The sequence below is a fragment of the Coffea eugenioides genome, chromosome 4, assembly GCF_003713205.1.
Source record: "Coffea eugenioides isolate CCC68of chromosome 4, Ceug_1.0, whole genome shotgun sequence".
NCBI classification, from domain to species: domain Eukaryota; kingdom Viridiplantae; phylum Streptophyta; class Magnoliopsida; order Gentianales; family Rubiaceae; genus Coffea; species Coffea eugenioides.
The window spans coordinates 1,627,161-1,641,962 of NC_040038.1; the positions used below are offsets into that span (position 1 = coordinate 1,627,161).

General features: G+C 37.3%; 1 protein-coding gene across 1 annotated transcript; it reads right to left on the reverse strand.

Moving 5' to 3' along the window:
• Positions 1 to 1,603: 1,603 nt before the first annotated feature.
• Positions 1,604 to 8,792, reverse strand: LOC113768431 (beta-galactosidase). The gene is made up of 19 exons (XM_027312781.1): positions 8,294 to 8,792; positions 8,021 to 8,116; positions 7,811 to 7,923; positions 7,647 to 7,713; positions 7,451 to 7,543; positions 7,184 to 7,327; positions 6,525 to 6,613; positions 6,328 to 6,433; positions 6,146 to 6,233; positions 5,285 to 5,403; positions 5,035 to 5,199; positions 4,714 to 4,886; positions 4,499 to 4,608; positions 4,017 to 4,126; positions 3,682 to 3,792; positions 3,431 to 3,541; positions 2,994 to 3,199; positions 2,533 to 2,869; positions 1,604 to 2,234 (listed from the first exon to the last, which is right to left on the reverse strand). The coding sequence occupies exons 1-19, from the start codon at positions 8,474 to 8,476 to the stop codon at positions 2,124 to 2,126; spliced, it is 2,532 nt and encodes an 843-aa protein (XP_027168582.1). The 5' UTR covers positions 8,477 to 8,792; the 3' UTR covers positions 1,604 to 2,123.
• Positions 8,793 to 14,802: the final 6,010 nt, after the last annotated feature.

The window sequence follows — 14,802 nt, forward strand, 5'->3', positions numbered from 1 at the left end:
CTACCGATCAAGAATCATTTGTGACGAGGACAAAATGCGACTGTTTAAAAATACATGGTGATTTTGATATTCCCTCCTCCCAACAAGGTTAAATGAGGATAGAGAACCTTTTCTTGTTAAAGACATTTATTATTAGGATCACAAAATCACCATTTTTTTAACCATAAATTGGTGTAGTTGTATTTCTACAGTGACAAGGTGATTTCCGAACTGATGAACCGAATCTACAGTACAAGCACACATGTCAAGATAAAGATATAATCAGAGTTTTGTCTCCCGATCTAACTCCGATGCTAAAATCAGTTATGTAAAAAATCAAGAGTAAAAGCAACACTAGTTGGACTAAAGTTATGAGCAAGAGAGAAATTAAAGCCAAAATCCTCTCTCTCTCTCTTTCCCCATAAAGGGAGGGGAGTATTTATAGTAAGAAAACTGACGAGGAATGGTGGAACCTACTATTTGTTACCTGCAAGGAATCAGCTTAGGGTGGCGGTGTCAGAGGTAGGTCTGGGTATAACAGCAGTAGCAGTCATATCAACCAATCTGACACTAATCAAGCTTGTAAGTATCAGACGCCAAGTAACCAGACAGTCCCAATCGACCGAGGTGGACTCATCTCGAGAGGGCAAAGATGAGAATAAACACCAAGATAGCCGAAGTGATCACCTCAACCTAAAACGTGTTAGATTGGTCATCTCAGCGATGAGTCGAGCCGAGGAAGCCGAGGTGAGCGTCCGCATCGAGCAACGGGGAACTTGGCTGTTTTTTGAGTCTAGTCATCTTCCCTTTTTGAGTAGAGGAAATTCAGATTATGGTTATTTTCCCATCTTCTACAGGGAGGGGGAAATTCAGATTATGTTTTTTGACCTTGGCTTTTGCAGAGGGAGGGGGAAAGTGAAAGTGGAAGTGGAATTGGGATCGATGTACTTGTACTCGCTAATTGACATATAAAGCTACAGGTTTAGTCCAAACAACTGCTTCACTCTTACTCGAGCAAAATTGAGCAAGGAAAGGAAAGCATCGCAGTCAGCTAGCATAAGATCAGTGGCACATTTCATCATTCAATTCAACTACTTTTTCCTTTTTGATTTGGATTCTTCCAGTAGTTAGTTATTAGCATTCTTTTTTTTTTTGGGGGGGGGAGGAGGAGGAATGGGTTTGGAATAATTTCTAAAATGCACACTCGAGCATCCACTTTGATTTCAGAGGGCAACATACATCTTTATTTATCACTTGCGATGATGCACGAACCCAACCCACTGGGGAAAGCAGAGTCCAATTTTGATAGTAGCAAGACGTCGTAATTTCTCTAGAATAGATAGAGACGCGCACCACTTGTTGCGGTCTTCAGGGCTTTAATTGAAAAATTGCCTTTCCATTTCATGATATGACAGCTTAGAGCCATCCTTACCCCAGCACGGGCAGAAAGTTGACGACACTACTCTTTCCCCCTTTCTTTCTTGTTTAACTTGATTCAGCCGAATTTCATGCCCAAATAAAATAGCCTTCTCTGCAATTTTCTTAGTTTATCTATCTGTAAGGTAAAAGAGGGTTTACTCGTCTTCTTGTACAAGATCCGTCTTGAATACTCTATTTATTTAGATGAAAGGAAGAAGAATGATTGTTTGTGTTATTACTGCAATGGCAAGCATTGCTACAATGGCAAAGCAATGAGATGGCTGCTTTTTTCTTTATCTTTTTACATGTAAAATACGATGATGCTGGAATCCCTGAAAGCCAAAAGCTTACATAATCTATAGGACTACCAGTACATTTGCACATGGACTCAACTAGAATCGTCTCGATGTGCTTCTAAACATATCCTTCCAACTCTAAACTCTTGTACACTTGCAGGCCAGAACTAGAAGGATAATTAATAGCTACTACTCTGTATACATTAAAATTCTTAAAACCATCTTCTTCTTCACGGTCTAAGAGCTTTGGACCGACGGTGTGTTGCCTATCTTTACAACTTCACCCCAGCAAAGCCGAAAAAAGGAGGAGTCGTAGTGCAAGAATTGGATGTGCCATAGCTTAAAATATCTGAAAAATCATAGCGAAAGTAAAGAGTATCTTGGATCCAAGGCCATAGCTGCTGTGCCACTGCTGATAAGAAGATCATCTCAACTGCAAACCGCCTCGACAGAAAGTTTCTTCATCACATTTGGACACGGATCGCCACCAAAAAGCGCAGGTGCTACTGTGACCGAGCATGTTTGCTGCCCAATGCAATACTGCAAAAAAATTTTAAAAAAAAAAAAAACAAATATTAGAAAAACATATACATGCATTCATAATTAGTTACTAAATGAAGCCATTTCTTCATATATTACTTTGAACTGCGAAACAAAACGAAAATTTGAATAACTTGTCTGGAAGACGACATGCTACGTTGACTGGAATAAAATTATTGAAAAAGGAAAAAAAAAGTCCAATGTTGAATGCCAAGTAAGGTTGTAAACTTGAACTATTTGACTAACATACAAGAAAAGAATAGCAGAGCTTAATTCAGAAATTCTGAATTGTGATTACCGTTTCAAAAGCATCATAAGAATGGAAAGCATGACAGCCTCCCTGACGGAAGTTTCCACAAGTCCCTTCAGGCGTTCCAAAGCTAGCAAATTTGATCGATGATATTCTTTGACCAGGAGCACATGAGAGATGGGCTTTTGGCCTCAAGGGTTTGCTGACTTTACCTGATGATTGCAACTGCCAATTTACTAATGTTGGTTGCCATTCATAAATATCTGCGCATACACTCGATACTTCTCGTTTTACCAAAGATATGCCATATGGATTTCCTCCCCATTCTTCAAATACAACTAACAAGTTTCCAGTTGGATATAACCAGGAGCGAGGGACGTGATACCTGAAAATAATCCGAGTTCTGTCAGTCCACTGCATAGTATGGTGGAACACTAGAGAGAGAGAGAGAGAGAGAGAGAGAACGGGCAAGGAGCATAGAAAGGAGAGCAAGTTGGTTGCTGGCTTACCATTTTTGTGAGGCCTCCCCACAATTACTGAGGCATTTTTTCTCATTAAATGACCCAGCATAACTGCAGGCACCACAATTACCAGATGCTTTATATGCAGGATAATACCTTCCAATGCTCTGACCATTTATCCACACTTGACCTTTGCTCATGGCACTCATATCTAAAGCCAAAGGCTCATTTCCGGATGGAGCACTGAAAGTAGTCTGCAATTGCAAAGAAAAAGATACAAAAACATTATGATTGTTATCAACCCTGAGATATTCCCCTGCCAAAGTGTTTTCCTTATGCCAAGAGCAAGGAATTGAACAGAAAGACGAACAATAGTTCCAAAATACTTCTAATAGTAGGAGTAAGCACTTGAACAGAAGATATTAGACATCCTTGGTGCGCTATTAGCCCTCCCATCTTCCAAAACATTAAAGGATGTAGAATACCTTGTACCAGGTAAGTGGCTGCCTCTCGGCAACAAAAGAACCTTCACCCCACTCTACAGCAGAGCTCCCGCCAAGGGAATGTAGACTCAAGGCTTCTCCCTTCAGACCAACCTGATTAAAGCACCAAGTGAACTGCCAGTTATTGATTAAGACCATCACGTGAATTGACAGTGCTTTATTAAGACCATCAGGTGAATCGACAGCCACTCAATGATCAGGTATCAAATAATCATTTTGATTCAAAAACTGACCTTATAAGACCATTTCTGCCACGTTAGGTCTCTTCTCCCCTCATTAAGACCATAAAGTGAAACGGGCCCGAGAATACCAGCATTCCATGTTTCAAAATGGGGACCAACATTCTGAGCCCATACATGAACGATAAAGCAGAATAAGCAAATTTCAAACGCATATTGAGCAAGGTTTTTAAAAGCATGCCATGACAACCATGCAGTACATGCTTTATTCAAATTGCTCCAGATAGATAATATCATGCATGGCTACATCAAATGCAAAAGAACTTTAAAACGTCTATGTGTGAAAGAGTGTGTGTGTGTGTGAGAGAGAGAGAAAGAGAGAGACAAACCGGGAGACCGACAGCAATACTTAGGAGTGAAATCTTGTTAACTCCGGCCCTCAGATTTACACCTTGACTGAAAGTTATTTTCGGGTTTTCCAGACTACCATATATAGTTCCTGCCAATGTTTGAACACAGACATCAACAAACCATCATGATTATCAAATTTCCACCCGTTATGGGAACAAAAGCCGGACGAAGGAAGACATGACTATCTTCAACTTGACAGAATATGGGGACAACTTTGCTGATATAATCTCCTAACTCTAAGGGTGAAGGAATCAAGTTCAAAATCAATAAAACAGCAGAATATTGTCTCCATGCAACTTAAGGGAACATATATCTTTGAACTACATACTGATAACATTTTATTGACTCAAGTTTCACCTTGACATATCACTCTAAAGAAATAGTCAATTAGACAACTAGCCACCACATAACTTGCATAGAAAACAAAACATTCAATGATGTTCAATGTCTTGTTGCACACCTGATAGCTGACCATTGATGAAGACATGCAAAGCATGACCGGCTGACATAACTGTAAGAACAGGCCATTTTCCGCCTTTTAGAAATCCTTCGGTGTGGTAAATTCTCACTCTGAATAACAGAAACATAGGAGTTAAACCTCAAAATGAATCATCACAAAGTCAGCGTATCAGTATAGCTGTATGAGAGTAAAAATCAACAGAAAGAAGCACCTACTCTGTTGAATACCACAAATAATCTGAATTATCTCTGGTGACATTTATCTGCTCCAACAACCCAGAAACTGTAAACGTGTTGTCTTCATATGATGCTGTTTCTTCATTGTATGACTCCCAAGAAAAGCCCTTAATAACAGGATTCATTTTCATCTGTGCACTTTGAGCACCAACCTTGCCATGAAAAATCAGTCTGATGTCAAGATTACGTAGTGAAGAGGTCTTTTCATAAGGGACACAAACCCATAACGTAGTCGTGATAATCTACAGTCAGCAATAAGATAAAAGACATTAAAGTTCAATAACAGTTTCTCTTCCTCACCCTTGCAGTATTATACACAGTGTTCTTGCAGTCAGGAAGGATGCTGATAGACCAGGGAGGCAGGTTGTAGTGCATATTGCCAAAAGCAACCCTTGCAAAAGATTGAGAGTTGTAGTTGGCGAGAAATGCTGCACAAGCTCCAGATTTTGATTTAAAAACATGAGCCTGTAATGCAAAACTGAAAGTAAGAAAAACGGTTGAACTCAATTTGTAATAGTGGCAAATGTAAGAGAATAAAAGTAATTGAAACCTCTTGATAATTTCCAAGAGGCGTCACAGTGGGATTTCCAGATACTAGTGCTGGTTCGCAGAGCTTTAGTGCTCTATGTAAATCCTTAAGATGACCCCATTTGGGTTGCCGTAATAGTCCTGGAAGAAAACAGAAACTTTCATCAGTTTGAGCTGAGCAATCCAAAGCTCATTAGGCTTTTAACTGTCCCCATGCACTTGATACTGACAAAGGATCATTTCAGCTAGGAAGAATCATCCAGAGAACAAAATATCAGATTCAGAAGGCAAAGAAAGCTTAATTTATTGCCAGTGTTAGACAGTACAGATCCATATAGCAGGATGAACATAGGATTTGTCACTCCTTTGGATAGTTTAGACCAGCTTTTACATTAAGATTTCATCAGACATCGAAGATAAGGACAGGATCCTAGTGGTCTTCTTAAACAAATAAGTCAATTATCAGACTGCACCATTAGACACAAAAAAGTCGATAGACCGGCTTTGACATTTAGATTTCCTCAGACATCAAATGATAAGGAAAGGGTACATGTCTTTTCTCAAATAAAAACAAGGTCAACCATCACAATGCACCATTAGGAAGACACTAAGGGTCAAAAATACATTTAAGACAAACAGAAAGTCAAGTCAAGACTTGCACTTCACTCTTAGTAAAATGACGCACATGTCCAGTTTAAATGACATGGCAGACTGAGGCTTCTTAGGGGCTGACAAGTATGGCCACTATAAAAATAAATGCCAACCCAAAAGCTAGTTTCCCGCTAAAATGCAAACTCATATAGAAAACATTAGCATCTAGATGACATGAGGTGAATACTGCAAGCTTAGGACATGAGTTTAGGAGCTGGTGCAGTCTACATACCATATTCATCAAGAGGAGCATCATAATCATAGCTAGTGGCAATAAATGGTCCACCAGCTGTCCTGCCAAAGTTTGTTCCTCCATGATACTGCCACAAAGACAGGAAATAAGAAGACAATCACAACTTCCAGTAATTTAGTAGGAATTTTCACAAGAATAATTTTTAAAACATTAAACTTTACCATGTAATAATTAATAAAGGAACCCCCTTTTTGAATAAATTTTGCAACAGAAAATGCCAAGTCTTCAGCAGGACGGTAAGGTTGCGCACCTCCGAATTCAGTAAACCTGCAAAAAGAACAGATAAAAATAGAGTCACTTTCCTGTTATAAAACTCCAAGAATTATGTGAAACTACCTACCAAAAAGCAATAACTCACCAGCCAGTCCAAGCTTCCGTCCAAATCTTGGGTTTATAAGCCTTATTTGGGGAGAAGTAGTCGCAGTAGAAGCCATTGCATGTATTTATCTGGGCAGAAGTAAAATAGACATGCGAAAACAGACGCTTAGAAGAAAAAAAATAACCGTAGTTGCAAAGACTAATAATCGGTAAAAAAGGAATCCTCTTGAGATAAAACTGAAGAAGTTCGATAAATAACAACAACCACAACTATTCAATTGGATAAGTACTTATGGATACTCATCCTAGGAGACAGGCAAGGAAGTATTTTGTAGCTGAACATCAGAAATCAGAGTTGAACGTTGAAAGTGGGAGTATATATGTAGTCAATGAAGGAACTGCGACGTCAATCAGCGACTCAGTCCGAATAGAATTCAAGATCCAACCATATTTTAATCAAGACAAATTTGACAGATAGGATTGAGCAGAAAAAACCCATGTGCAGGGGCTCCAACAATTCAATCTCTTTTTGGGTCACAAAATGGACAAAACACTGGGTTCCAGAAACCCCACTATACTATGGGGGAACATGGCATGACAGCCATCAAGAACTAGAATAAGAGCATTGCAAGTACTCTAAGATTAATCAAAATGCAAAAAAGAAAAAGGTGGGTGGGGCGATGGGGCAAGGTTACTCACAACAGGATCAGGTGCGTCATCTTGCTTGCACATGACCCAAGGGACACCAGTGCCTAGATCCACAGCCATTTTGGCTGCCCATTCCGTATAAGCTCGACCAGGGGCACCTAATTCATACTCCATAGGCCCATATTCGTTCTCAACCTGCAAAATTATTCCAAAAAAAGCCTACCTTTTTCAGTTCACTTATTTTCCACACTTCAAATATTCCAGATACCAGAAAGAAAAAATGAAACTGGACATGAATAAACGGAAAGAAATTACTACCTGCGATAGGATTATTGGACCACCCTGAGGTTCATATAACCTCTCGGCTTTCATCATATTCACAATCTTGGTCGTGAATTTTTGCATTGCGGCCTTCGTTGCAGAATCATAGACACCAAAATTAGTTAGAATCGAATCATGTCAATGCAATATGGCAGTAAAGGAAATTAATATCCTACAAACTTATTTGCCTGACCTTGAAAGGACCGTTGTTTGTTCTAAAGCTAATGCCCGGAACATACTTTAACCAAACTGGAAAACCCCTGAAAATTTATTCAAGAAAAAAGTGACTCAGACCATAAACACTTCTCAAACAGCAGGAATTTTCTACTTCTGGAAACTGCATTACTTAAAGATTACCCAAAGTTCCATTCAGCACAGACATAAGGACCAATTCTGAGATTAACATAAAGCCCTGCTTCCTTCACCAGCTTGACAAATTTAACCAGATCATATCTACCCTCAAAGTAATACTACAAAAGTAAAATACAAAAACTTTAGTATATATATCCAAGAAGTATTAGAGAAAAAAAAGTAAAGGGGGAAAAATACACCCAGTTCATCAATTACTTTGCCAGGTTGAGGTTCATGTCCATTCCAGAAAACATAAGTTTCGATCACGTCCAAGCCTCCCTCTTTTGCCTTCTGAATAAGATCCGGCCACATCTACCATAACCCAAAACCAAGGATAAAAAACCGAACTTCATTGCAGAGTTCAGTAAGAAATGCCGAAGAGAGCAGTTGGTAAAGAGGGCACGAAAAAAAAAAAAAAAAAAGAAAGAAAAATAGAAAAGAAAGAGGCAAATAAGCAATGGGGATGAAGTACATTTGAGGTAAATATACCTCAGGAGTGCTTCTAGGATAATGAATGGATCCAGATATAAGAATCCTCCTTTGGCCATTAACAATAATAGCCTTACTGTCATAGGAAACAGAAGCTGTTCCACAAGAAACCCATGAACCCAATAACACCAGCACCACCAAGGCCAAAACTTTCCACATTACAGAAACCTTGGAGAAAATCATTTCTAGGCATTAACTAAAACCCCTCCGTTAAAACTTTTCCTTCCCCCTTGTACCTCAAGCTTGTACCTTTACAATCTCAAAGCAAAGCACTCAGCCCTTTGTTTGGCCCTTTAGCCCTTTTCCCACCTCGCACTTTATTCTATACTAGTACTTGCTTTATTGGAGAGAGGGAGGAAAAAAACACAAAAAAAAACAGAAGAAATGAGTCAAAGAGGAAACAGCTGTTTTTCTTGTCTGAATTTTTCTATTACTAGCACTATGATAGATAGTTTGCTTAGGTAGAGAGTTGCAATTTGCAGATGATAGTCCCCAGTAGTACAGGAGTGGTCAGTGAAGCGTGATAAATTGTGGACTAAGGTAGTGTACTACTTGAGAAGATGGGGTGCTTTGCAGCTGCTTTTAAACACAAAAATTGGACCTCGTTTGAAAGTGACATTCGGTCCCATTTTCAGGACTTTGGACCCCACTCATTACCATACCATTTTGGACTTTCCTCACTAGTAATAGTAATACTTACGCGGAGTCTCAACTCTCATCCGTTTTTTATTATTATTAAGTGAGGGTACTTCCTTCATTATTTACCATCCCTCCTTTCAAATTTTAAGTGAGCATTTAAGAAGATTGATGCTTGTAAGTTTACTTTAAATTTTGATTTTTTAGATTTAAAAGGGCTTTTCTGCTGTCTGCTGAAAAGTGAATTAAAAAAATTTTCTTTTTTTTAACGCGTTTGATTAAAGCTCTGCTAGTGGGCAAGGATTCTCAGCCCAATCCCAATATGGTCGGTCGGTCCGCGCTTTTTGGCGAAGCCTCTCATGTTTGCTCTCTGATGGAATTTTACCAGACAAGCCTTAGTGCGTCTACATCACTCGCGGGCAATTTGCCGCACATTATTGGGCTGTGCAGCGACGGACGCTTCCCACGCGAGGGAAGGCCTTCTTTTTTGTCCTTTTTGGTTTCTCCTCAGTAATGACGATTGCGATTTACGAGGAGTATGTTAAGTGTTTGTTAATAACCATAAACAGTGCGTTTGTCACGGGTTTGGTTTTGTGCTTTCTTCGCTGTTAGCCATCCTAATAAATAATGCGTTTATCATCATTTTCTTAATCTAGGAATGATTGGTCTAAATTATTCGATCCGTTCTGTATTTAGACGAAGCATGTCAGTCTTAACAATCTACCGTATAATACTCCCTCCGTCCCACTTTGATAGTCCTGATTATTTTTTCACACAATTTAAGAAAAAGTAGTTAACTTTGTTGGAACAATTAATTTAGGTAGATACTACTCGCGTTAATCAAAGTATAACTTTATGGGAACTTAAATTGATGGTAAAAAAAGAATCAACTCTCATTAAATGGGGTAGGTTATAGTAACAACAACTTACATTAAATAAGGGTATTTTAGAAAAATTAAAATACAACTAAATTTTTCAATTAGAAATTGGACTACAATTTGGGACAAACGAAAAAGGAAAACAGGACTATCAAAGTGGGACGGAGGGGGTAATAAATACTCCCTCCCGTTTTTTATAACTGACGTTTAAGATTTTGCACACCAATTAAGAAAAGTTTTTCATTGTTTAAATATATACACTACTTTCCTTTTATACCCTCATTAATTGTCCAATTCACTCATGTTTTCTCTCACTAGAATACTAAATGGTGCTGTTTTACTAGGCCAAAAGCAAAGAGAGAAGCAATAATTACTAGGAGTAGTAATTAAGAATCCTGTATTGGAAAAGAGAGATAAAAGGGTAAAATTGTGAAAAAATAATTAATGCTGCATGGGGATAATACAATGACAGATAAAAGCACTTAAGAGCAAATTTCTTAAACGTCAGTTATAAAAAAAGGGAGGGAGTATAGATTAATGGAGGTGAACCATTCTATTTATTAAAGAGTTTTGATGTTGCTTTGAGTCAAACAGAGAGTATCGAGTTTGGATATTACAGTCACCGAGAGTGGTGAAAGGAATGTTTGTTCCCCAGTCTCTCATGCCAATTTCTTTCTTTTTTTATTATTACTATTAAAAATTTTCTGAGGTTTTCTGGAGGAATTATCCAATATGCATTTTAGTTGATGTCTAATGTGGGTTGAAATATCATCGGTAGATTAGCATGCACACACTCGCTAAACAAAATTAAAGAACCCCCAACCCTTTTTTTATTTAATTTTTAGGAATCCCTTTTGCTTCTTTCTATAATCTATACTAAGGACAGAAAAAGGAAAAGAAAACCCACTAATGCCTGAAAAAGTTGTACCATCTGGTCCTTTTTTCCTTTTTTTGTATATCTTCTGTCAAGGATCAAAGATCTTCTCTTTCGGATGATATAATGATAGATCTCAGGTACAAAGATAGCCTTTTTGTAATTGTTTTGATTAGGAAGTGTAATTGAAACCGATCAGAAGTGAAACGCGGAATTCAGTGGGAGAAGCATCCTGCTTTTCAAGAGTTGGATTATTCGGTGAATTTCTTGCCATCAATAATGCCAAGACAAAACTTACAGTAGTCCCAATACTAATATGCATCTGTATCAATGCCAAGAGAAAACTGACATTAAGAAAAGAGTTTATCTTAAAAGCGTGTGTGTGTGTGAGAGATAACGTGTTATAACGGTTGCATGCACGAGACGAAATGTGTACAGAATTTATATTTCAAATTCAAATTCTGATTGATTATCATGCGTTCAGCAGTAATAACGTATACACCATCAATCAACGTACGGAAGATTAATATGAAAAGAGTAATGATTTTCTCGTAAATTAGAGATTTAAAACGTGTTATTCTTGTGAAAAAAATACCACAAAGTGACAAATCAACATGTACAATTTTGACGTCCTTATTGTTTGTTTAATATTTGTCACTTTATGAGCGGTAGGAGGAAACAAAGAAGCTTTTAGTTTGAGCAATCAAGAAGGAATAGATTGGTAACTTGGCGAGAGGAGAAAGAGAGACAAAAAGGGTCGAAGCAAAAGCAGCCACCTGTTGTTAAAATTCAGTTAAGAGACCCATAAACAAAGCAAAGCAAGCAAAGGGCCAAGGGCTTGCATTTGCATGCACTCCTCCACTATTCCCTACTTACCTCCCCATGCATGATTGCAAGCACCTAATATAACTAACAACCCTAATTTTCTACTATCATTTCTTGATTTGTCTCCAACTAAAATCAGACATACCCAGAAAACATTAGCGCAAAATTTATTGTCCTATGTATAATGAATCCGCCACTCTATTTTCAAAAAGATTTGGGATTTCCTTCAATAATGTCATGATGATGTGCACCGTTCCTCCATCAAAAAGTCCATCCCATCCTTCTCATATTAGTGGTTCTCTTTGCTACTGCATTGTTCATGATTAAGGGCAACCGCGACATTTAACTAAGTGCAAGTGATGACTGGCAAGAGAGTTTGTTGATAATCATACTCATATATGCGTCATCACCTAATGAAGATTTTGTTGTTGAAGCCTTGATTTATCAAGGGACATTGCCCTGATTGATCTCAAAAAAAAAAAAAAAAAAAAAGGGACGTTGCCCTGAATAAAAGAGAAATTATTTGATGAGCGTTGCTGTAAGATTTCATTAATTTCTACATAATGCACTAAAGTGAACGAATAATTGAAAGTCAAGCATGATTTGCTGCTGTTTTGAGGAGGAAATAGAAAGAAAGAGGGAAAGAAAAAGCTACTTTTACTCATTGGAACTCAATTATGCTCTCAATCAACTTAAGTAGTAAAAAGAAACAAACAACACTACTACTATTGGGAACCCCGATGGGAATTATTTAAAAGGAAATGCCAAAATGTTGAAAAGTTGCGGCAAAAATGGGCTTTGGCCGGGGCAACTCAGGCGTCTTTCCAACTGCTCAAATCATGAATACAGCTATTGTGCAGGTAAGGGGAGAAAAAAGAAGAGTAAATTCTCTACGAGTCCCGATGCACATTCATATACTCCGCTAGCGGTGTTTCCTTTTCCTTTTTCTGATGCAAATTGTTTTCATATTAGATCAGACAAAGGAAATAAAAGATGTGAAAGAACAAAAGCGGTAGGCTAAGTGGTTAAGGAAGATGGGCTGCCAAGTGCCAACCACATTAGAAAAGTTCCAAACATGCCACATTCAGGGCAAAACCACCATCCAAGTGGGAAAGTCATGATTTACATTCGCATTCTTTCTTTCTTCCTTCCTTTTCTTTCACCGAGACAAGCTTTCATGGGGCCTTCATTCTTGCCTCTCGCTGTCAGCTGTGATGCTACTAAGTTGTACTAACTACTATTTGTTGCCTTTTATTGCACTAATTGAAGACGACAGGCAGGAGTCGTACCACTGGTATTGAAATCATTTGACGGTTTGTGTTGAACTACCGATAGTTCATTACCAATTAAACTACCTCAATTTCCTCGGATTGGCTTTAGTTAATTGGTTAACTAGTCAGCTACGAACTTATGACTTGTTTGATAATCCAATTCAGCATTTAAATTTAATGGATTCAGATCTTAATATATTCTGATCGTTTGATAACCAAAAAATTGAACATCTGAATTAATTAATTGACACTGAATTTTATACGTAAAATTTGCTTCCAAAATTATATGATAAATTATTCACTTATCACTGAATATGATATGCACTCAAATGTATTTGATTTAATACTTAACAATTCAATAAATTAATAATTTCAAATTTATCGAACGCACGTAAGTGGGCAGGGCAATGGATATCATAGGAATTTTCATCGTCACAAGTCCGCTATTTCTTCTTCTTCTTTTAGTTTTAATATGTTGTTTCAACTACTAAATTTTACAAGTCCGGAAATTGCATAAGAATGAAAGCTTATTATGTGCATTTGACCTGGCGAAGAAATATTGATCATTTCATGGATGATACGATTCAGGTGAGTTTTGCTTGGTTTGGATGATTTTTCACTTCTTACTCTTTTTGGCGTGGGCTTCTTATGTGTGACAGTCTGGAGGTTTTATTGATGGAAAAAATGTAGTCATAATTACAGCAAAAAAAAAAAAAAAAAAAAGTTTTGTCGTCTATAGCACATATGGCAAAAAAAAGAAATTTTTTTGCCGAGTTTGAGGTGGTCCCGAATCCTTTAATGTAAAAAAGGAAATTCATAAGAGGTGGTCCTTTTCCATTTTTAAGCTGCATAAAACTTTTACAAGGGAAACTTGGAAATCTCCTTATCATCATATCATCACTGAAATAGTGAAATATCAAATTCTTTAATTTCTACCATGTTCACAGTTTAGAAGTCTCAGAATTAGGTATAAACATCCCAAAGAGAGAACTGCTTTAACTGTTACTACTAAATTGTCATGGCACATTTGTTTTTACAAAAATTCCAAAAAATAGCAATCTAAACGGGACTAGTTATTGAAATTTTTTATTCTATTTAGCTTAATCAATCTTAATATAATCCGGGGAGAATTGGGTTGGAGATAAAAGGAGGATAGTAAGTAAGAGGCCACTTACAAAAGATTAAATCTTAATCTAATCCGACAGGACTGTACAGAGCACGTTACGGTTTTTTTGCTACATTCCATTTCTACAATAATATGATTCTGGGTTAGTAGATGGTAATAAATAAGTAAATAACTGCAATGCTATCATTCACGCGTAGACATCAAATATTTCTCGATAATCGTCGTAGGGATGGTACCAAAACTTATATTGATCCTGACTCTTTGACTATAACTCAGTTATATGAATATGAAAGTAGTGGTGTCAAGGAAGGGATTTAATTACTTCCCTGAGTTACAGGTGAGAGTTCAAATTTCACCTGCAACAAAAAGAAAAAATTTAAGAGTGGTGTTATAGTATCTCCCTAATCTAGTCAGGTCTGTATATCTCCTAACCTCTAATACACAAAACCTCCTTAGACTCCATTTTCCTTGTAGATTGGAATAGAATATGTTTTACAGTTGTTATCGTTGCAAAAAATATATATATATCAACTTTCTTCGTAAGTGCAACTAAATTAGAAAAAAGATTTGAATTATCAGTCCTCGTTCTTTATTTAGTGGATGCATGCATTGATGTTTTGCCACATGTATGAAAGAGCGAAGAAATCTGTCATATATATAATTGGAAAATCCTATACTAAAAGCAAGAACTTGAGTAATAGAAACAAATAAATGAATAATCCACCTACTTAATTTTAATTTTATGAATTTTCATGTTTGTATTTATAGGTTAGAAAACGTGGTAATTTAAAGTTGATTTTTATAGGTGGACTGTATATAATTTACCTTGGAACAATGAAGGAGGAGGCCATCAAGATGATTTAATAATGGTTCTATTTTCCTTGTTGGGCCCGTTGTAA

Excerpts from the sequence above, each read along its gene's own strand:
- LOC113768431 (XM_027312781.1), bottom strand. The coding sequence starts at position 8,476 with ATGATTTTCTCCAAGGTTTCTGTAATGTGGAAAGTTTTGGCCTTGGTG. Across the intron at positions 6,234-6,327 it reads CCTTTATTAATTATTACATG|TATCATGGAGGAACAAACTT; the intron begins GTAAAGTTTAAT and ends TCTTTGTGGCAG. Across the intron at positions 2,235-2,532 it reads CTTATGATGCTTTTGAAACG|TATTGCATTGGGCAGCAAAC; the intron begins GTAATCACAATT and ends ATTTTTTTGCAG.